Raw genomic sequence first — 24049 nt, 5'->3', positions numbered from 1 at the left:
TAATGTTCCTTTGTATATATGTATCGCATCTTCTTAACCCATTCATCTATCTTGAAGCCATGGTAGAAACATCTCCTCTCTCGATATTAGATATTTCAAAAAAAATGTCCTGTGACATAATCTAATCCAAAATGTATTTCAAAAATAAAGACAATGAATCAGATTGAATAGATAAGCAACATTATCACATTGCATCTTCTCTCTAACACAGTAGGAAGCTCTGACACCTGTCTGGTTGTCACTGTTGATCAGATGCCCAATAGAAAGGGGCCCTCCCTGGAGATAAGCCTTCTCTCCAATTCAGAGGAAATGCTTGAGCAGGAGAAATACACTTGGATTTTCAGTATATGAATCAGTTACCCCCTAACCTCTAAACTCAAATAAGAATTTGAAAGCAGATAATTAAACTTCACACACATCAGTCAAACTGAACAAGCAAGGGATTTGTTTCTAGTTATATAAGTAGGAAAGTAAAACATATGGGGATCTTACTATGATATTACTTATACCGGCAAAGATTTTGCCCAAAGATGACTCTTTATCACTGGTATAGTCCCTGGGTGCTTAATCAACATTTCCATCCTAGTGATTTCTGCAAGTTTATGGGTATCAGAGATATTTATAAGCCTGCCTATATTCTTGAGCAGATAGATGGTGGATCACTAGAAATCTACCTCATTTGTTGCTCATGTAATGTCTCACTCAGTCAGTCCTAACGCTTGGCAGACCCTAAGCACTTGGAGAAATTTGCTAAGTCATTAATGATTTATTTTTTTCAGGAGTTCCCATCATGGCTCAGTGGTTAACGAATCCGACTAGGAACCATGAGGTTGCCAGTTCGATCCCCTGCCTTGCTCAGTGGGTTAAGGATCCGGCGTTGCTGTGAGCTGTGGTGTAGGTTGCAGACGCGGCTTGGATCCTGCGTTGCTGTGGCTCTGGTGTAGGCCAGCAGCTACAGCTCCAATTCGACCCCTAGCCTGGGAACCTCCATATACTGTGGGTTCGGCCCTAGAAAAGACCAAAAAAAAATTATTTTTTTCTCTTTTGATGAAATTAGTAAGCTCTGGTTACCCAGTTTAATTTTATGTTTCATTGTCTGCCCTGCCCCAGGAAATCCAGAGTTTTAGTAGAAATGGAATCAGAGCCTCTTCTGTGTCTCTAGTCCAACAAATAATGAAATCCACGGTTTCCCAACTAGTCTGCACATTAAAACAATGTGAGGAACTCAAAGCAGAGATGCCTATGACCCATCTGGAAGATGCAGCTTTATCTGCCCTGGCTTTGGAATTTTTAAAAGATCCCCACGTGCAAACAATGTTGAGAATTTAAATTTGTAGGCTTTGGAATTTTTAAAAGATCCCCACATGCAAACAATGTTGAGGCTTTGGAATTTTTGAAAGATTTAAATTTGTAGGCTTTGGAATTTTTAAAAGATCCCCACATGCAAACAACGTTGAGAATTATTAATTTAAAGAATTCTATGAGAGTAATTGAGGTTAGATTACTGTCGGTTTGTGTTTATGTGTATCCCATTTTATGCCAGAAAGAACATTGAGTAGCTTTGTAAAGATGGTACAATTAGATAAGAATGTGTGATTTTTGTGTAAATCTTTAAAGGTGGTATAAATTTTTAAAACAAAGGCAGGTTGCTAACACCCTAATTTTAAACATCATAATAAAAATGTATAGACTATGATAGTCTAACTGTAATTTTATTTTGTTAAAAAAAAATCAAGTTTTGGAAGTATCTGCTATGGCACAGTGGGTTAATGATCCAGATTGTCTCTGTGGAGGTGCTGGTTTGATTCCCCAGCCCCCGGTACCGTGGGTTCAAAATCCAGGGTTGCTGCAGCTGTAGCCTTTGTCATAGCTCCTCTGCTCAGATGGGATTGGATCCCTGTCCCAGGAACTTCCATATGCCACAGGGGTCCAAAAAAGGGGAAAAAGAAAATTAATTTTTGAAGCCTTTATTTATTTATTTATTTATTTTTTTTTTTATGGCCACGCTCACGGCATATGGAAGTTCCCAGGTGAGGGGTCCAATCGGAGCTACACACAACTGCAGCCCATGCCACAGCCACAGCAACATCAGATCTCAGCCACATCTGCGATCTACACCACAGCTCAGGGCAATGCCAGATCCTTAACGCAGTGAGCGAGGCCGGGAATTGAACTGCAACCTCATGGTTCCTAATCGGATTCATTTCCGCTGCGCCATGAGGGGAACTCCAAGAAGCCAATTTTAAACTCATCTTTTAATACATTAAAACTTTGTATTAAGGTGAGACTTGTAGAAAATTTTTGTTTGTTTATTCATTTGTTAAGTGTGCTTATTTTTCCTTCCTCCTCTTTCTCTCTCTCCCCTGCGTGCATTCCTGCTTCCAGTAAGGGTTACACTGACGTTGTAAGGATCCCTGAGGGGGCAACTCACATAAAAGTCCGACAGTTCAAAACCAAAGACCAGACTAGGTTCACTGCCTACTTAGCCCTGAAGAAGAAAAATGGTGAGTACCTTATCAATGGAAAGTACATGATCTCCACTTCGGAAACCATCATTGACCTCAATGGAACAGTCATGAACTACAGCGGTTGGAGCCACAGGGATGACTTCTTGCATGGGATGGGCTACGCGGCCACGAAGGAAATTCTGATTGTGCAGATTCTTGCAACAGACCCAACTAAAGCATTAGATGTCCGTTACAGTTTTTTCGTTCCCAAGAAGTCCACTCCAAAAGTAAACTCGGTCACCAGCCAGGGCAGCAATAAAGTGGGATCACACACTGCAGAGGTGCAGTGGGTGACTGGCCCTTGGCTCGCCTGTTCTAGAACCTGTGACACGGGCTGGCACACCAGGACGGTGCAGTGCCAGGATGGAAACCGGAAGTTAGCGAAGGGATGTCTTCTCTCTCAGAGACCTTCCGCATTTAAGCAATGCTTGCTAAAGAAATGTTAGCCTGTGGTTATGACCTTCTGCAGAGGTAACTGGATGGTTCATCACTGATGGAGTCATGGCGATCAAGAGGTCAACCTCAAGCACACACAAGTCACACTTCAGTGTCATTATCAACGGGAATCCGATGATGGGCAGAATCTGCCCTCAGCAACCAAATGAAGATGTGTGACCTTGGAATACCGAAAAACTTGGGCGTTAGTGAACACCCCTGGGTCTACAAGAGTGTAGCCACACTGATGAATGTAGAATCAGGGGACATCTGAAGATGGCAGAGCAGTCTTCCCCTTGTCACCTACCTCTTATAGAATGTCTTCAAAGGCATCGTAATCATTTTCATGCATATGACACAGTAGTTTATTTTTACTGTTTGTAAATACATTCTTCCTTGGTATGTCACTTTATATCACTCAATTCTATTAAATATATATATATATATTTCTATAAAAAAGTGTTTGACCAAAGTAGGTCTGCAGCTATTTCAACTCCTTCTAGTTTCCAGAAAGAGCTGTGGATGTTTTACTGGAAATTAAGAACTTGCTGCTGTTTTAAAAAGATTTAGTATACATTCAGACTACAGGAGATCACATTTTCGTCAAAAACCCTTTTGACAGCAAGCATCTTCTGAGAAATTCTGAAAAGGAAAAGGATCTCAGTGTATTTAGTCATTTAACTATATGCAGGGGTCCATGTATTTAAACATTTGACTGCCTGTATTTTTTCAGGCAGCCAAACAAATCAATGCATAATTAGGAGATAGAAGTAGTGTTTGTGTGTGTGTATGTTATTAGTATTCAAGAGTATAAAAATTCGTTTCCTTCCACCGGAATTTAAAAGGAAAAAAGAAACATGCTTTACCATATTTTCAAGTTATATTTTCATAGCTGCTTTCTCTTTCCATGGCTCCCATCTGATATCTCACAGCCTGTAATGTGCATACAGAACACACAGCAAAGAGTTTTCTATCACCTTCAACACTGGTATACCTCTTACCAGCAAGCCTTTAACACATACTTTGTTTTCGCTTGTTTGTTTGTTGTGTTCAGGGGTTCCATAGGACCTACAGTGTTTTGTACTTCTTGTTGACTTAGTTTAAAGATCACTTGGAGTTAGCCACATCTAAAAGTGGTTATCATTAACATGGCTAGTGCAGGAAAAAAAAAAAAAAAAAGGTTGGTAGTAATAAGACTGTTTCCACACCATAGGCAATAATTCCTTGCATTTTTTTTTTAAATCAGAGTATACTGATACTGTACTTAAGATTTTTCACAATTAGAATGCATGTGGTTGTACCAGTAAGTGTTTGGGTGAAGAAATGTGATGATTTTTGCAAAGTTTGCTTTTATTTCTGTAGCCTGTCTAGGTAAGTGGTGAGTTTGCATAGTTCTCTGCGCAAAAATCTCATAGACAGTAAACTGAATCCCTCTACCCCTTAGCTCAGAAAATCTAAGATGATTCATTTCACTGGTATTTCTTTTTCTTTGTGAAATATCACAAAGTTATTTGTTTTTATAAAATTTTATAATAACCATACCAAATGTGCCTATTTTTAAAGATTTGCATATAAGGATATTAAGGAACTATTATTGTTTGAGTTTCCTTAAGCTCATGAGAGTTTATTTTTATTATTAGATATTTTTAATATAAAAGGATTATGTAATTGATCTTGTGGTATAGCACATTCATTTCAGTAGACCAAGGGAATGGATGTCTCACTGTTTTAAGTATTTTCTTAAAGAATAATTTGGTAAAACAAATAATTGTTTTACAAAACTATCCATTTTCCTTTGAATTTTCATAGGCTGACTTTGCTTTAGATGTGGTCCTTTTTTCCTTAATAAATTACCAATTAGAGAAAGGAGGCCTATACAAGACTGGTAACCTCCATTTGATGGAGGTCACTGGCTATCAGGGACAGAGAGCAAAGCTATTCATACCTGTCAGAAAAAAAAAAATAGTAATAATAAAAATCACATCAGCCATTTGACCATGCAGAGAGAATTAATAGAAAGTTTACTTTTCCCAATATATAAAATAACTTGAATCAAGTAATTTAACTATGACAATTTTTTTTTATCTTTTGTGGTTATATTGACAGCAACATTAAAAATAATTGAAAAGCAAAGATGATTGTTTTCTACTCTGCTTCTCCATATTGTATTCACAGATTTTTAATATGATTTATCAATGATGCATTTTTCCCCAAATAATGAAGTTTTACACTTCTCATGAGAACAATCTTAGAGAGCTTAAAACTAATAAACCACTATTCCATGTTTTGAAGGAGTTTTTTTGGGTTTTTTTTTTTTGTTTTTTGTTGTTTGGTTTTGGGTTTTTTGTATGGATATCGACAGAGTGACAAAGGAATGTTTGTCTAAATTCCTGAGAAAATATATAGACTGGAAACTGAAATTCAGAGAAATGGAGTGTTTGGTAGACATAGAGAATGATGAGCAAAGGAAAAATCCTCTATAATGCAAAATAATTTAGTCCAGTTTCAAGCTGGATATGCCTTTTACTTTCCATAGTTACATCTTGAAAGAAGAACCTAGGCTTCAGGATCCTAGGGACTATGTCCTCCAAAAAAAAAAAAAAAAGAGTTTGAATGCTCAGGTTAGTAAGAATCTAATCTAATTCACAAAACTAAATACTCCAGGTTAAGTTTCATTAGCTACAAAGGGAGCTGGAAAAAAATAGCATGTATTTCTTCTAGAATAGAAAATGTCAATTGAAGTCCCCCCCCCTTGTTATTAAGTTCAAGGACATTGTTTTAATTTATTCAACGAATTCGACTTCCTCTGCCTTCCTGTGGAAACAGTTTTAGTGCATTGAGAATGAAGGGATTAATCACAAGCAAACAAAAAAGTTGCAGCACTGAAAAAAAAAAGTAATTTATTGTTTTTGCAACTGGTATGTGAAAATTTGTGTGATAAATTTATTTATTCTTATTTAACAAAACTATGTGCAAATTCTTCTATATTTAAAGTGTTTTGCTGTTGTCCTACTTTTTAATTTATGCTTCATGTTTGTGTATAAAGTACACTTTGTGAGTTTACATAATATACGGCACTGGTTGCTTTTGTATTTTTTTTTTTACAGAAAGCTTTCTGTGTGAAACGTGTATATGTTTCTCATGTACTCTTATTCTGATACTCTCATTTTCCTTTCTAAGGAAATTTTAAATTTAATCTTTCGTGACTAGTAGTATTCATTACTTATAGTTACGTTAATAGGTCTTTTGGGTTCCATTGAATACTAATTTTTCCAAGTCACAGATAAGAGCACTTATTCAAGCAACTAAGGTCTTAAGTTTTACATTAGGGTACATAGATAGCCTGGAAGCTTCCCACAGAAGCTAAGACACAGTTCAGCACCAGGTCCATGATTTTCATTGATAAACTTGGGCAAGGAACTGTTGACCTATCACAGCCTCTAAGTGATATCAACAATACTAAAACCAAATACTGTCTTTTGCTGCTTTAGAAACCTTCCTTAAAATTAACATGAGTTAATCTCTAGTATCTTTAAGATTTGATAGATGAGAGTGAACAAATTGGATTTAAATGATTCAAATGCTAGTAGTCATAAAAGTTTCTACAAGTCTGGGATCTCTGTTGATACAGTGTGACTTTTTACTACTACAAATTAATCTCCTGGAAGGAGAAGCAAGAACACCTCTGATCATACCAGCTTGCCCCTGACTGATTTTACAGTCTAGTCCCAGTGATAAGGGAAAGCATCTCTGGATACGCAACTGAGCAGATCAATCTCTGGTCCTGATATTTCTCCCTTTGACCCCTTCCTTATTAACAAGGTCATTGCAACAGTTCATGTGAGAACAGCAACCTTATTCAAAGTTCAGGACTTGTACTATAACTTTGAGCTCACTGTTTGTGAAATAAGATTGGATGTAATAATGGCTGGATTTTGTTAATAGTTTATGGCAGAGTGTGAAATCTCATTGGCATTATTGGTGACTGTTACTAATCTATTTATAGTTAAACTTGAGGCTATAAAAATAACTCAACGTTTCAAAGCGACAAAATAAATGAAAAACTTGAGGTCACACAAAGCTATCATAGAACCGAGGGCAGGGTCAAGGGGATCTATCATTTAGACTCAGAGCAAAAGAAATTGTATGTTTTCTCAACTATTTTTTCATTTGCCAACAATTTGCAGGTTTAGATCGTCAAACAGGTAGATCAACTTAGCTCACTAGCCCACTGAAAAGTGTAATCTTTCTAATGGCTCCCTGGTAGCATGAACAGAAATGACTTCTCAAGTTATATCATATGGAACACATCAGTCAACACTGCATAACTGAGTGTCCTATTCAATTAAGGGATGAGAATATATTGAAACACCAACCCATGCATTCGTGAGCCAGAAAATGGGAATATATGTAGTGTTCCGAAAAGCATTCAATCTGGCAAATATCTTACCGGTGCCATGATATCTTACTTCTCAAGACAAATTTTGTAGAACAAATAAAGGAATGTGTTGTTAGAAAACCTCGGTTTTAAAAGGAAATGGGGCTGAAACATATATATTCATTAACCCTGTTCATTGCACCCTCCTACTATCTTAGCTCTAAGAATAAGTGAGCTGTCTGTGGTCCTCATCTCATAGCTCCAGCTGGTCCTTGTGCACTGCCATAGGTCAAATGAAAAAATAAAGGCCCATCATCCTAGAAGTCACTGCCACATCAGAGTGACCCAAGTCTAACACTGTGAGGAAAACTGTGATTTATAAATAAAACAGGGCATTCTTCTTCTTCTTTTTTTTTTTTTTTAATCTTCCTTTGGAACATCTAGTGAACAATTGTAATCTTTATCAAGGTGCTAACATCTTCAGTGACCAACTGTCAAATGTGGTATTTCTGAGTTACTCTTTTATTCTACAAGATTTTTCAATTTTCAGGAAAGAATTCTAAGCATTTTGTCAAGGCTGGGGCACCACCTGATACTCCAGATTTGGAAAGTTGTATCGCATGGTCATTTGGATCGGCAGTGTTTAATGACATAAGCTACACATATATCAAGGACGCTTAAGGTGACATCAAACTTAATGAGCATCAGGTTAGCATAGCAGATTTTTAGATGAGTCTTGTTCCATCACCTACTAAGCCATCAGCATTCTTTTCAAACAAACTTGTTTGTTTCTTATACACAAAGGAACTTTTGTGTATATTTGGCCTGACGCTGTTTAAGCTTTGCAATATTTTATGTCCACAGTAAACACTTGGCTACTTACCTCTCTTTCTGTAGCAATTCTCAACATATTAGAAACACTTTATCCCATACTGAGTATATCTAGGATAGGATAGTGTACTGTGTGTGACTTTTTGAAATTAGACTTTGGATTAAAAAATATATATTGTCTCTGGATGGTATTTCTGCATCACACACTCCAGCATGACATAAATGTAGGACTTGACAAATAATGCTAACATTTTATGCATTACGATGCATTAATCAGAGGAAATCCTGCATATGCTTTGTAAATAGTCTGCAGATCACTAAACAGCTTGCAGAAATATGTTCAATTTGATATAGGCAGTGGCACGAATATTTGATTTCTCTCTCAGAGTCTGTTAGTCAAGTCAGGTAATAGGCCTAAATAGGTAGAACTGAGATTTTTAAATGTTGAAAGATGTTTTCAAGGTAGTGTAAAATACTGAAGATTTACATGCTCTATACAAGCAGGAAAATGTAAGCTGCTTCTTACCCTCAATTTTCCAGAAGTGATGGAGTTTTTCAGTAAATATAATGCTGTTGGAAAAACCAAAAATGTCTTGGAAAACTAAGACAGGTCTTGTTTAAAATGTCTCTTCAGCTTTGGGAAATTTCAAACGTGAATGGACTATTGAAAGTATTACTGTGTCTTGTAGCCTGCATTCCACAACAGCTCTATTATTCAGGTAAACCACTTGAACTGAAACGTTTGGGACCTATACTGTACTATTTTTCATTAAGGAACAATATCCTATTTTGTAAAGCATTTCCCTATGTGTGACTTTAAACTGTAAAATGAAACATTGGCTTTGTGGTTTCAGTGGGCATAATAAATGTAAACTGTAAACTAGGTTAAAGTATGTATTGTATATACTATGTTTGAGAGTTGGAAACTCTTGTCCACTTATTTTTTCTCATAACAGCAAATAGGAGAAGCCAGGTCTTAGGGAAGCCCTGGGTTCTCTATAACTTCTACTATCTCTCATCCACTTTGGCACAATTAATAATATAATCTTAAAGTACTGTGGAACTATTCCTTCAAGTTCTTACCAGACTGTCACCCCCTAAACTCTGTCTACTGTCAAACTTCTGGTGTTAAATTAGGAGAGTTCCCTGGTAGCCTAGCATCTAAGGATCTGGCATTGTCATTGCTGTGGCTTGGGTCACTGTTGTGGCATGGGTTCAATCCCTGCCTCAGGAACTTCTGCATGCTGTGGGCATGGCCCAAAATAAAATAAAATAGAAAACAAAACAAAACAAAATAAGGTAGAAGCAGCAAGCAACATAATCTAACTGCTTCATCCTTATTTTCTTGAGATGGGCTTATTCTAAATGTAAAATTAGAAAGCTGAGATAATAATGCATGGAAATTCAAAAAGGATTGACATTTACTAGCCAAAGCTTATTTAATTGCTAAGAAATTTATGGTATTAAGATTCCTAAGGACGTGAATTCTTTCTACATCTCAAATCATTGCTGCTTAATATACATGACAAACATTGAATTTCTCTCTCATATAAAACAATATCTCAGAATCGTACTCAAAAATTTTCTTCTTTGCTCAGCGTATACTCTTGAAAGAAATAATTTAAAATACTTAAATGTTTAAAAGCATGGTATATCCTAATTTGGCTAAGCTTCATTGAACATTTCTCTGGGTCACCAACTTTCTTTAAGGTGTTTCTTTCCATGACCCTTATGAGATCAGTCTTAAGATTCAAGTATTGCAGGTGATTCTCACATCAGAATAACGGTTGATGGTCATCTAGCTGTCACCAAGTGCCAAGGATTATAACCCCTTTAGATATTTATTATCAATTATTGGCTTCTTAAAGCACTAGGCATCTTAAATCTGTTTGGACTCTGAGTCTGAGGGAGGGATTGTAGGGGGGATGGAGGAATATGTGAGACTGGGGAAAAGAAAGGACATTCTGGACGCGCTAATATGTGGGCCCTTGAGTAAAAGCAAGAGCAGTCTTAAAATCCCAATTAAAGAAGTTTTGTTGCAGAGCAACACATTAAGGATCTGAGTTGCCACAGCTGTGACACAGGCTGCAACTGTGGCACAGGTTCAATTCCTGACCCCGGGAGCTTCTGCATGCCATAGCCTCGTACCCACCCCCCAAAAAAAATTCCAGTTAAAATGGCATGGAGAATTGGGCAAGCAATATGAGTGGAGACAAGAGCTGAGTATGTACAAAGGACTGTTGTTTAAAGAGAGAGAATTTGATTTAGGAAACTAGTAAATGGCCAGAAGCATTTAAAAAAAATGGTATTTAATCTTACAAACTCCCCCACAGTTAATAATGAGCTTGTTCAGGTAAGGTCAAAAGCGGAAAAATGGTCCTGGGGGTGGTTTTTAGATTAGAATAGAATGAACAAAGAAGATGGTATGAAATGAAACTATGGACATATGAAAAGACCAAGCCATCTTTAATTCCTAGATTCTGTGGGGTCTTTCTTGATATATTAGTGTTTCATCTGTTCCAGTTAAACTCGTATTTTCCCATAGAATGAAAGGTTATATGTCTTACTGTAGACACAAGCAAAGAGCATAGTTCCATTTTTCCCAAATTTCCTCCTTATTCATCTCAAAGGTGAAGAGAATCGAATTTCTAAATGTTTCACCACTTGGGGCAGTTCCCAGGGATGGAGAAAGACAAGAAGCAGTCCCAGAATCTCACTCTAACTTGAATTCATAAACTTTGCTGTAAACATTTTTGTTATGTCTAGATATCCATACAGCTTTGCCTCCCTACTTCAGCTTCCTTCAGGGTTTGCCATGAATTGGAGTTATAGACATTTTGTGGCAGTTATTTATTAATAAAAGCATCTAGATCTTGGAAAGTAGGCAAGTACCTTTCTTAATTGCTTATGAGTAGACTCATCCCCAAAACAGGAGGTCCACTAGTTTTTGTTTGGTTGTTTGCCTTTTAGGGCTGCACCCACAGCATATTGAAGTTCCCAGGATAAGGGTCGAATAAGAACTACAGCAGCCGCCTACACCACAGCCATAGCAACGAGAGATCCAAGCCACATCTTCGACCTACACTGAAGCTCACGGCAGCGCCAGATCCCAGACCCACTGAGTGGGGCCAAGGATCGATCCTGCATCCTCACCGAAAAGAGTCAAATTCATTGCTGCTGCACCACAAGGGGAACACCCTATACTAGTTTTAAGTGTAGAGTGTCGGGGGGGAAAAAAAAAGTGTTGGGGACAAAAACCTGTTCATCTTCTAAATAAGTCTGTTACCTACTGGATATTATAAAGAATTTATCCAGATTATTTCTTCAATCTTGGAGCTTTTTTACTATCTTTGCCTATTCAAAGATGCTTTCTCTCGTCCTTGGACCTTAGTTGTGTTGTTTCAGGCAGTTTGAATATGTGGGTTCATTTAGAACTGGACAGGATCAGACAAGCTCTAAGGATCATACAAAAGACACAAGGGCCAATCAATATAGGTGGAAGCCTGAAGAAGTGCCTGGAGCTGTGACCACTGTGGGTATGTCAGACAGAATATTAGGGTATAGAAACAAGCAATTGATGTCCCTTCCTTTGAGGTGATGCTGAGAATAGCCACTCCTTAGCTCCTCCACTGCAATCACCAACATTTTCCACCCTGAACAATAGCAAATGCCTCCTGATGGTGTTTCCTGCTCCCTTCAGCCATGGAAAACCACAAGCAGATCATTTAACTCCTTGGCTGAAAATTCTCCAACTCCTTCCTATTTTAGTTAAAGTAAAAAACAATATTCTTCCAAAGCCCCCATGGGTCCTACCTCCCTCTCTCTGTTTCCTCTCTCTCTCTCCCTGGTCTAGCTTTACCTCCCTGTTGATTCTCACAGTACCAATCAGGAACCCTGTCCAGAACTCTTTGCCTAGAATATTCTTCCCCAGATATACATGTGCTTCTCTCCCTTCAAGTCTCTGTTTAAATGTTATTCCTGACTACTCTAAATCAACAAGAACCAATTTCCTTCATTTTTCTTCATGGCACTTAGCAACATTTGAAATGTCATTACGTACTCATTTGTATATGTCTGATATCTATCAATTGATCAATACAAATGTACTTTAAGAGCAGAGTCTTTGGGTTTTTTTTTCACTTCCATATCACCAGCTTTTCAGGAGGTACCTGACATGTAGTTAGTACTCAGTAAGTCCTTGCTGAATCAACAAAGGAAGGAAGAAAGGAAGGAAAGAATAAATAGATGACAATCCAGGAAGATAATCATCATTAAAGGGGTTCAAGAAATGGTCAAAGGTATCTTACTTAGCGTGTGGGGGGAAAAAAAAAACACTAAAATGAAAATATTTCAAACAAGTTATTTAGACAGAAGGCAAGTAGGGGAGGGTAGGCTAGGAAAGTAGTGGAATCAGGGTGGAGGGGGGGTAGCAAGAAATCAGCTCCTGGGTTCCAAGACAGATCTTTCATTCCTAGGATGACATGTTGTAAATGACAGAATTTTAAAGATGTCCCCTCTAATTCCCCCCTTTGATTATTCAATCAAACACTAATCCAGGTACTGCTGTAAAAGTATTCTGCAGATGGAATTAAGGTTACTAACCCACATAACTTAAAATAGGAAGATTATCCTGGATTAACCTGAGGGCTCAAAGTAATCACATAAACTCTTCAAAGCAGAAGGGGAAGTCAGAGAAATCCCAAGCTTGAGAGGGATTCCATGCACCACTGCTGACTTTGAAAATGGAGAAGAGGACCAAGAGCCAAGGAAGTAGACATTGTTCAGAAGCTCAGAACACTCCCGACTGCTATCCAGCAAGGAAACAGGGATTTGGGTTTCTAAAATTGCAAGACATCGGATCCTGGCAACAACATAAAAGAGCTTGGAATTGCAGTCATCTTCAGAGCCTCCAGAAAGGGGTACGACCTCATTGGTTCCAACCTGGTTATACCCAGGGCAGAACCCAGCTAAGCCATGCTGAGCCTAGCCGTCCACAGAACTGAGAGCTAATAACTTGGTGTTGTTTTAAGCTGCTAAATGTATGGCACGTTGATATGACACTTCTAGAAAATGAAAACAAGGAAGGACCCCAATCTAGAATGGAGTTTTAGAAAGCCTATCAGTCTAGCCCCTTCATCAGAATGAACAAGGTTAAGAATCAGTTATACTATAGGAAAGGTAAACACAAGAAAAACTCAGAATCAGACTTACTCAAACAGGCACAAAAGCTTGAATCAGACCCTTGTCTAAGTGAACTTTGATGTGGAGTCACTCGAGCTGTTGGGCAAGAGGTCCATATATACATACACCCTGACTTAAGGACAGGATTAGCTAAAAGCTTGATGTGGAGGGAGAAGCTGTAGCCACAGTGATAAGAACAAGCAAAAACAGGTTGGTAAAGAAACCAAGCAGGGCCTTGTGGGGCTCCTGGGCACACAAGCTTTTCTGTGTCCCGCATTTCTTTTTTGGGGGGAATGAGCTTCGGTCTCTGCAACATTCCCTGAATTCCAAAAAAAACAGGTTCAGAAGGTTGCTAACCAGGGAAGGGAGGGGATGCAGAGACCTGGAGGAATAGTCAAGAGACAATAGTGCAGCCTTGAGGCAAGGTCCTTTTTCCTCCTCAAGGAATATGCATAATAATAATGTTGAGATCTTCCACAGAACTGAAACCCCCAACAAATGGAAGATGTTGATGAAGCATTATTCATTCCAAAAGAAGGATCCTCAGAACCAATCTTGGGACCACCTCAACACCAGCTTTGAAAAAACAATGCAAGCTCTCTTCTACTCTGACCCTTACCAATGACCCTATTTTTTCACTCCCAAACTATAAAAGCACCTCCCAATCTCTCCCAAAGCGGGGGCGGGGGGGGTGCTTTAAGACATAGGCCTGTGGTGGCACCCCCTTTGCCTGACAAAGCAATAAAACTATCTTTTTCTCCTTCACCCAAAACTCTGTCTCTGCATTTCCATTCGGCACCACTGGCCAGAGGCAGAATTCCAGCCACAATAGCAGGGGCAAAGTGGATAAGAGTTCATAGACGGAAAGATCTATTGCCTGGAACAGTGTTTTACAAGATGTAGCTATGAAATCTTGTGTTGGCAATAAAGATTTTGACCAAATAAATTAAATTTTTAATAAGGATGTTCTGATTATACATTACTATTAACAAGCCATCCAAATTCTTGCGGTTTAAGCCTACAGGTTATCAAACCCCATGATCTTGTGAGTCAGGGCTCACTTGGGAAATATATCTGCTTCACACATCAACTGGGGTGATTTCATGAGATTCATCTGGTAGCTGTGATAGGGATGGAATAGGCACAGGTAGTTTTACAAGTCCCAGTAAAAGACCATAGATAAAGTGGGAAACTTAGGGGACACTGGGAGATCACAGTAAGTTAATAACGGCTCAAGAAAGCCATCAGAACAAGGCAGGCTTGCTTGACTAGTGGAGGCATGAGAAATGCCTCGGGTCATTGGGCGGGGGATGGGATGAGGCCTCCATACAGATTCAGACCAAGGGCAGGAGTTTGAGGACCCCCCTTCTGCTGATTTGAATACACACCTTATGGATACCAAAGAGGAGCTGCTACTCCTAGAAAGGAAGAGGCAGTCTTTTCAGATCCCCCATTCCCCTTGGATAATAAAACTGTAGCCCACTGGATCCTTGAGGCAGAGCCTCCTCGTCTGCCCACTTGCATCTCTCGCAAGCATCCTATCCTAATACATCTATTTCTTGCCTATCACTTTGTCTCTCACTGAATTCCTTCTGCACGGAGACATAAAAAACCTGAACCTCAATAAGTCCAGAGAGCGGGTGAGTGCTAATTTAAAACATGAGTTCAAGGGCCTATCTGGGTTTAGGCTGGGTTTGAGTCCCGGCACGTGAGTGAGTTCAAGTCCTAATCTGGGTTTAGGCTGGGTTCAAGTTCCCTGTCTCTTCTGGCTAGGTTCAGGCCATTAATGCTGTCAGTTTCAGCTGGACTGGACTGGAGAGTCCAAGACAGGTTCGCTCACATGCCTTGTGTCTTGCCAAGGATAAGTGTTGCTGGAACTCAGCATCTGCTCACCGGTGCTGAATAGAAACTCAGAGAGAGAGTTTTGGGCGAAGGAGAATATATGGCTTTATTGCTTTGCCAGGCAAAGAAGAGTCACAGCAGGCTAATGCCTTGAAGACTGTGCCTTCCTTAGGAGAGATTGGAGGTGGTTTTATAGTTTGGGGAGTGCAAAATAAGGCTGCAGATAAAGGTTAGGGTAGAGGCAAGCTTGCATTGTTTTTCAAAGATAGTGCTCAGTGGTCTTGTGGTCTTCTTTTCAGAATAAAGAATGTTCCATTAACACCTTCTATTTGTTGGGGGTTTTAGTTCTGCAGAAGAACTCAAAGGCATTGTTATCTATATTCCTTGGGGAGAAGACAGAACCCTGCCCCAAACCTGCAGGGGGCTTTTTTTTTTTTTTTTGGTTTTGCTTTTTAGGGCCTCACAGGAAGCCTATGGAGGTTCCCAGGCTAGGGGTCAAATCAGAGTTGTAGCTGCTGGCCTACACCACAGCCACAGCAACATCAGATCCAAGCCACATCTGCAACCTACACCACAGCTCATGGCAACGCCGAATCCCAGACCCACTGAGTGAGACCAGGGATTGAACCCACATCCTCATGGATACTTTTCAGATTCCTTTCCGCTGAGCCACAATGGGAACTCCCTGCACCATTTTCTCTTGACTGCTCTCCCTGCCGTGGTGTCCTCTCCCTTTCTTGATTAGCAACTGTCTGAACCTATCTTTGGAACCCAGGGAAAGTCATGGAGGCTGAAGTTTATTCCCTAAAAGCAAGAAAAGGGGGACGCAGAAAGGCTGTGTGCCCAGGAGCCCCACAGGGCCCTGCTCCATTGTACAAGAAGGTCAGGCTGAGCCAGGACTCCCCTTTTTCATATCGTCTCAGGCCATTCCCCACAGTCTTTTTAGCAGGTTGTGGTTGGTCTTCTTGCAAGGCGGTCCAGGGTCCCAGGAGAGGGTGTTTCCAGAGAACCAAGAGGGATCTATAGGGTTTCTTATGGCCAAGACTTCAAAGTCTCAGAACATTCCTTTTTAACACAACTAATTAAACATTTCACAATGTGTGAATCAGAGACACTCAAAGATCCTTTCTTCATTCTTCCAAAGTTGAAAGATTATATGATACATCGTCCTTTGTAGTTATCAACCTTTTTAAGTTAATTTTTCTTTGCAAACATGTCATTTCTACACACAAATAAATGGTGGTTTTCATTTCAGAAACAACAAAGTTTAGAATTACAAAGGCATAATAGTCAACAATTAAGTGGAAATCCTTGCCCCATATAGCCATTTGAGCACACAAGCAGCAAGCTATAGACAATAAGTCACACAGTTTTGTTATTAACTTGGTGTATCAGCCCTGACTTTGGAGACTCTTTCTGATTGGGGAGGGAAGATGAATTGATTTTTATTGTTTTGTTTTGTTTTCTGGTTTGGTTTTGCTATTATTTTCCCACTCTGCGTGCCTTTCTCTGAAAAAACATTTCAACATGTCTAAGAAAGTTGTCATTCTGTGTCTGACTTCAAGAGGTCTCAAATTTAAGATTGCAGAGAAAGTCTGGGGTATCACTGTATGTGTGGAATTAAATAAATCATAGAGAAATCTTTATTTTCTAAAGTGTATTCCCAGGAGTTCCCATCGTGGCTCAGGGGGTTATGAACCCAAGTAGTATCCATGAGGATGCACGTTTGATCCCTGTCCTCGCTCAGTGGGTTAAGGATCTGGCATTGCCCTGGCTGTGGTGAAGGCTGGCATCTGCAGCTCCAATTTGATGCCTAGCCTGGGAACTTCCATATACTGCTTGTTTGGCCCTAAAAATGGCAAAAAACAAAATAAAATATTTTAAGCCAGATGTATATGATAGAATAAAAAATTCAATCAATGGCAAGGTATTTCATAAGCAAGAAAAACACCTTTAATTAGGAGGAAGAAGACACAAGAAATGTGCTGCTTAGGAAATGTGTGTAGCACCTTAATTTGTCTCTATTTAATGCAGCCCCCATTAAGTTCTAGTTCTTTTAAAGGGATAGACCTCACTCTTAATCCTATCAGTTCGTTTGCCATTGGTCCTACAGAAGTTTGGATGAATCAATATAAATCCATCAACACAGACTTTAAAAGGCACCTGCTGCTGAACATGGGTCTGGAGAAAGGATATATAAGCTGTCCCCTTATAAAAGGACAGCTTCTGTGTCATATCTTTCTCCTAGTGAGAGAACAAAACTGTTTCAATATTGGTGGAATATTACTGGAGCCCCCTATTTTATTCTTATAATACAGTAGAAATAAAGTTCTAAGCCTTCTTTGGATTTTGACATTGACAAAACTCCAGTATGTGATCTCAGAGACAAGAGTTTGACATTAAAATCCATGAAATCCATCATTGCGGATGCTTTCTTTCTCTTTTTTTTTTTCTTTCTTTCTTTTAATTTAAGGTCATAAACAGAACAGAAATCTCTTCAAAATAGACCCTTTCTGGTTGTTCTATTTTCCTGAAAATAATTCTTTCCTCAGAGTAACTTTCTTTTGATCTTCTATTTATCTTTTTTAAAATCTCTATTCTATAAGAAGTTAAAATTTATTGAGCCAAATATTACTTTAAGAACTTGATTAAGATTGTGGTTCACTGCATAAATGCACATGCACACAAAATATTATGTAAAATTTCTAGAGAATTTATAGACCTTCAAAGCTAACAAGAAATTTCAGTGCAAAAAAAAAAAAAGAAAAAGAAATATGTCATAAATGGAAATGTTCTTTAAAAAAAAGCTTCTTGCAAGTGAAAATTTTGCTCTTAAGGTTGGAACATATTTGGTATACATTAATATATTTTTTAAATATTTATTTATCACTTAAATAATATAGCTTGTGATGGTATTAGAGTGCAATAGCAAAGAATTCATAATTCCACCAGGACCCTAAACCAGGGAGATGGATATAGGTGGCAAAGAAGTTATACTGCAGTGGCATGTTTTCTCTGATACAGCTAGTTACAGTGTCAGTCATGTAATATAATTGCCAAAGAAGCGATTAGGGTCAGAAAGTGTGTTGATACAGTTAGTTATAGAGAGATTTTCTTCCTGATCTGCATGTGGCAGACACTGCTATGTTAACATCATTCCATGCCAGCCTCTTACTCTATAGTAACAATGGTACGGCAGACAAGACTAGGTCATTGAGGAGCTACCGTCGTGGTGCAGTGGTTAACGAATCTGACCAGGAACCATGAGGTTGCGGGTTCGGTCCCTGCCCTTGCTCAGTGGGTTAACGATCCGGTGTTGCCGTGAGCTGTGGTGTAGGTTGCAGACGTGGCTCGGATCCCGTGTTGCTGTGGCTCTGGCGTAGGCCAGTGGCTACAGCTCCGATTCAACTCCTAGCCTGGGAACCTCCATATGCCACGGGAGCGGCCTAAAGAAATAGCAAAAGGACAAAAAAAAAAAAAAAAAGACTAGGTCATTGAGAAGCTGAATCAAAGTCAACAATCAATCATCTTTGGAATACTTGTTTGAGGAAAACTTTTTTTTTTAAGATTTAAATCCTTACTGAATTTCTTTCTCTCTTTTTTGGGGAGGGGGGGTTCTTTTTAGGGCCTCACCCATGGCATATGGAAGTTCCCAGGCTAGGGGTCAAGTTGGAGCTGCAGCTTCTGGCCTACACCACAGCCATAGCAATGCCAGATCCTTAACCCACTGAGCAAGGTCAGGGATCAAACCTATGTCTTCAAGGATGCCAGGCAGATTCGTTTCCACCGAGCCACAATGGGAACTCCACAGAAGCATTTCTAATTGATTCAAGTTCCCACTTCAATCTGGCAAATACTAATTTAAAAATAATATAAACCAACAGACGCCCCTTTAGGAGAAGAAGTTGGAAAGCTGAAGAAGTTAAGCTATGTCCTATTTTGTATGGTTAAAAAAAGATTGGAAAGAAACTTGAGAACAGTATAGTTTATGTTTCAAATAGTTGATTGGCTATCCCAGGGGAGAGAATGTATAATTATTTTATGTGAAAAGAAAAGTAAAATTAGAACCAATGAGTTGGTCAAAGTAAAGACCAATGTAAGTGAAAGTTTCTACCATTCAATCACTCTACCTGTCTCCCAAACACAGGTGCTTCAGGAGTGCCAAAACTGTGGAGGTTTAGTTTTACCACTCCCCTCCCTAAAGTGTTCCCAAACTGTCAGTGTATGCTTTGGGAACATGTATATATATATATGCATGTGTGTGTGTTTGTTTGTGTATACAAACACACACATATGCGTATATATGCATTACTTGCACATTTAATCATTTAATAAATATTAATCTTATTACTCCCTTCATCCTATATACTTCATGAATTCTGTACCCAATTTTGGACAATTATAAAAGCCTAGTTTTGCTTTTCCCCTTGTACTGTAATTCTCATTCAGGGAAAATTTTGTAGCCCCCAATGGGCTATGGAACAATGTTTGGAGATATTTTTGATCATCACAATACAGGGACCAAAATGCTACTGGCATCTAAGGGGTAAAATCAAGAGATGCTGCAATGCACAGAACAGCTCCCCACAGCAAGGAATTATCCCATCCAAAATGGCAATGGCATTGAGGTTGAGAGACACCACTTTTGCAGATGACTCCTGTCCGGCTCTGTCTGTGGGATACACATTCTCTGGAAACGACATACTGTCTAACTAAATATCAGTCAACATGCCTGTGACTCTTTTCTCCTTGGTGCTTATAAAAGTTGGAGCAGCAGGAGCTGGAGGCCAGTGCTTCATTTTAGGAACACTGGCACTTGGTGTGTGTTTCTTCATACAAGAACAAAATAACCTCAGGTAGGTTATGAGCCCTGGGCATTTGGGGAACAATTGATGGATTATGCAGGTGAGCTTGGCATAGACTGATGATGGGCAATTACTATAAATCACCGTTACAGTCTGACTTTCAGCCACATGCAACCAATTGCAAGAAATGTGTGGAAAATACTCATGGTCCATCCATTTTAGAAAATGAGTATTATGCTCAAAGCCAGGTTTGCACATTTTCTGAATGAGCTAAGTGGAATGTTTCCCATACAGCCAAGTAAAAAGAATTGAGAAGAATGAAGGTTTTGTTCCTTCAAAGGCATTTTTAAACTTTTATTTTATGTATAAATAGCATATATTTTAAACAGTAACTGCTGTAAATAAGCATGCTTAATTTCTAGGAAATTCTAGAAACACAAAATGTCTAGGAAATACAAAAAAAAAAAAAAACATGCTAGTGCAACAGACAAGCCAAATTCAGTTTTCCACGAGTACCTACCTATATAGATAATGGGGTTTGTTCAAGTATAAGAATTACGTAAAAGCTTGTGTATGAAGATTCATGATAAAATATACATTCTCAAATGTGGCTATTCAGGATAGCCCAAATGATACTCTCATTGATTACAGAGGGAAAAAGGGTTGTTTTTTTTTTTTTAATTTATTCCTTCTTCCTCAAACACAATTTCCTAATTTAGAAAGGAAACCACCACTAGCACAATAGCTGGAAATTTGGTCAAAACCAAAAAGGATCCACAATACACAATATCTGAGAGATTAGAAAGAATGAGAGGGGAAGGGAGAGAAAGTTCACAAGCTTTTAATTAAGAGCAGATAAGAGCAGGGGAGGACACACTATGAAATAGTGTTTACATTTTCATGAGGTTATTATTCATTTTTAGATATATACACTGTACTCGCCCATGGATCCCATCCTGCCAAACCAGGATTCCTGAGGTTCTTGTTTATTGCTGCTGTTCCAAGTCATTACCTTCCACCTCCTCAAAGACTCAATACCACTGCTTTCAAGTCAAGGCCAAAGACAATCCCTCTCGAGAAGTGAGTGTACAATTTGAAAAATGATGATCTGTTGATGTGCTTTGTTTTACTCACACAGAAATGATTTTTGACCATAAGAGTAAGTCTTTACTCCATGCAAAACCTGATACACGATGACAGGGGTGTTGACACACAGAAGCCATCAAAACTGAGGGCCATCTCTGAAAATGTGTGACCTTGGTTCTGGCTCACTGTGCACGTGACAGAGATGGGGGGGGTGAATAATTCCTTTTGTCAATTCAAAAGCTAAACTCTGGAGGCAGTGTTTTCCTGGATGTTTAACTAAATCCCCTTGGCTAAGTTTACTGGGTCAGAGCTACAAACCTCCAAAACACTGTTGGATTTAGAAATACAGTGTGTTCTCATGTGTGGGGATTCCATGCTTTGACGAGTATTTACAGCTTAGCTCTACACCCTTAAGGGCCTGACTCTGGAATCCAGCAGATGATGGCCACTTAGAACATTCCAAATCCAACCAACTTTTCAAGCCACACGTCCAACCATCATATCTGATCATGCACACTTATAATTCTGCCACAAAACCCACATTCTTTCTTCAATTTCCTGTGTGCCCAAGTCTCTGAACCTTTGCCACGTTCTTCCTTCAATCTGGGTTGCCTCTCCATCATATCTTCCAATAGAACCCTCCACAGTTAAACAGTCACATTATTCATGAAGAATCTACTACTGTGTGCACACACACACACACGCACACACACACTCCCAGTTAAAATCAATTACTCTGTCTTCTAAATACCTACATTATGGGCACCTATAATTATCATACACCTCTATTTTTAATTATTTCCCTTCCTCACTGATTTCACAACAAACTGTAAGTCTTGGGAAGGCAAAGACAATGTTTGCAACATCCTTATATTTGCAGTCACTGCAAGTTGATTGTGTGAATGATTGCATGAGAATGTATTTGAATATTACCTTGCACAAGCACTATAGACATTTATTTATAATACTAAATCAATCTAAATTTTAAAATGCAATGTCTTTATATAGATTGTGGATGTTTTCTTGTCACAAATGTTTTTGCACTCGTTTTGATTTTTTTAAATGTAATACTTGATACTATTTTTTTTGATTACCAAGGCTTTTATGACACCCCTACCTCCTTCTTAAATTGGGGGCTGCAGGCAAATCCTTCACTCACCTTGTCAGAGTCCTGGCACAGGAATGGCATCTCTGTGACTTATTAAACAACAGGAAAAAAAAGGTAGCATAATATGTTTTTTGCTTTATTTGTTATCCTCAATGCTAATGAAATCCTGATATTTAATAATAATGACAAAAATAATAAAATTTAATGTATAAATTAGAAACTTAAAAGAATTTTAAATCTTCACCCTCTTCATTATATAGAAGTACCTGAGGACTGGGGAGTTTAGGAGAAAGTAGTCCAGGGTCACACTCTTACTTCCCTTTTTGTTAGAAATGCTACATCTTCAGGTGACTGGCAGGGTCTCTGGATATGAACACAGTCCAAGAGGCTTCCTTGTGCACTGGACACAGTTCAAAGTCCTTGTCTTAATTAGTAGTGTTGCCTATCAGTCTGAACTCAATCTTGGATTGAAAATACATTCTAAAATTAAAAAGGCACTGGAGTTCTCATGTGGCACAGAAGGTTAAGGATCTGGCATTGTCACTCTAGTGGCTTGGATCACTGTTGCAGTGAAGGTTCTGTCCCTGGCCTGGGGACTTTCACATGGCATGGGCACAGCCGAAAACTAAAAATAATTAAAAATAAAGTGAAATTAAAAAGGCACAGAAAAGTAATTTTTTATTACACTCAATTTAGGTTTATCTCAATTTCTATTTGGCTCTCTGATGAATATGTATTTCCTTGGAGGATTTTAGAATATAAACATTATGGGAAAGTAACAGCATTTCCAAGAAGGAAGGAGAAACACAATAATTCATTGTCTTATTTGAAGATTTCTTTTCTACCAGATAAGGATGAGACTAAGAGAAAATTATTTGTGGAGAGATGTTTTTGCTCTCAGTAGTTATAAATCTTGGCCAAATTAAAATCTCCTGGAGGCACAGATGATGTGATACTATACATAAAAAAAAAAAAAAATCCCAAAGTCACCACCAGAAAACCACTAAAACTTATCCATGAATTCAGTAAAGTTGCAGAATAAAAAATTAATATAAAGAAATCTGTTGCATTTCCATACACTAACAATAAACTATCAGAAAGAGAAATTAAGGAAACAACTCCATTTACCATCGCATCAAAAAGGATAAACTATCTAGGAATAAACATACCTAAGGAGGTAAAAGACCTATATTCTGAAAACTATAAGACACTAACAAAAGAAATTGAAGACAACACAAACAAATGGAAAGATACTGTGTTCTTGAATTAAAATAATTAATATTGTTAAAATGACCATACTACCCAATGCAATCTACAGATTCTGGGTGATCCCTATCAAAATACCAATGTCATTTTTTTACAGAACCAGAAGAAATAATTTTAAAATTTGTATGGAAACACAGAAGACCATGAAAAGCCAAAATAGTTTTTAGAAAGAAGAACAAAGCTGGAGGAATTGCACTTCGTGATTACAGACTATACTACAAAGCTACAGTAATCAAAAGAGTATGGTACTAGCACAGACACATAGATCAATGGAACTGAATAGAGAGTCCAAATAAAAACCCACACACTTATGATCAGTTATTCAACGACAAAGGAGGCAAGAATATACAGTGGAGTAAAGACAGTCTTCAATAAGTGGTGCTAGAAAAACTGGACAGCTACATATAAAGGAATGAACTTAGAAGATTCTCTAATACCATACACAAAAATAAACTCAAAATGAATTAAAGACTTAAACGTAAGACTGGATATTATAAAACTCTGAGAGGAAAACATAGGCAGCAATATTTATTTTTTGGATCTATCTCCTCAAACAAAGGAAACAAAAGTAGAAATTTAAAAAGGGGCCTAATTAAATTTAAAATCTTCT

General features: G+C 38.4%; 1 protein-coding gene across 2 annotated transcripts in view; it reads left to right on the top strand.

Annotated features, from left to right (window-relative positions):
• The window catches only part of ADAMTS5 (ADAM metallopeptidase with thrombospondin type 1 motif 5), a 66968-nt gene extending 45112 nt beyond the window's left edge, over positions 1-21856 (top strand). Inside the window, exon 8 of one of the 2 annotated variants that reach the window (XM_047795137.1) lies at positions 20903-21856. In XM_047795137.1, the coding sequence (XP_047651093.1) occupies positions 20903-21083 (181 nt within the window). In that variant the 3' untranslated portion in view covers positions 21084-21856. Of the gene's footprint in view, positions 1-2385; positions 6021-20902 lie in introns of those variants that run through there. The other variant, XM_047795129.1, reaches the window with a different exon arrangement.
• Positions 21857-24049: the final 2193 nt, after the last annotated feature.

The sequence above is a fragment of the Phacochoerus africanus genome, chromosome 1 (assembly GCF_016906955.1).
Source record: "Phacochoerus africanus isolate WHEZ1 chromosome 1, ROS_Pafr_v1, whole genome shotgun sequence".
Taxonomy (NCBI): Eukaryota; Metazoa; Chordata; class Mammalia; order Artiodactyla; family Suidae; genus Phacochoerus; species Phacochoerus africanus.
Note: the sequence above shows the minus strand (reverse complement) of the source record. Positions and strands in the feature narration are given on the sequence as shown.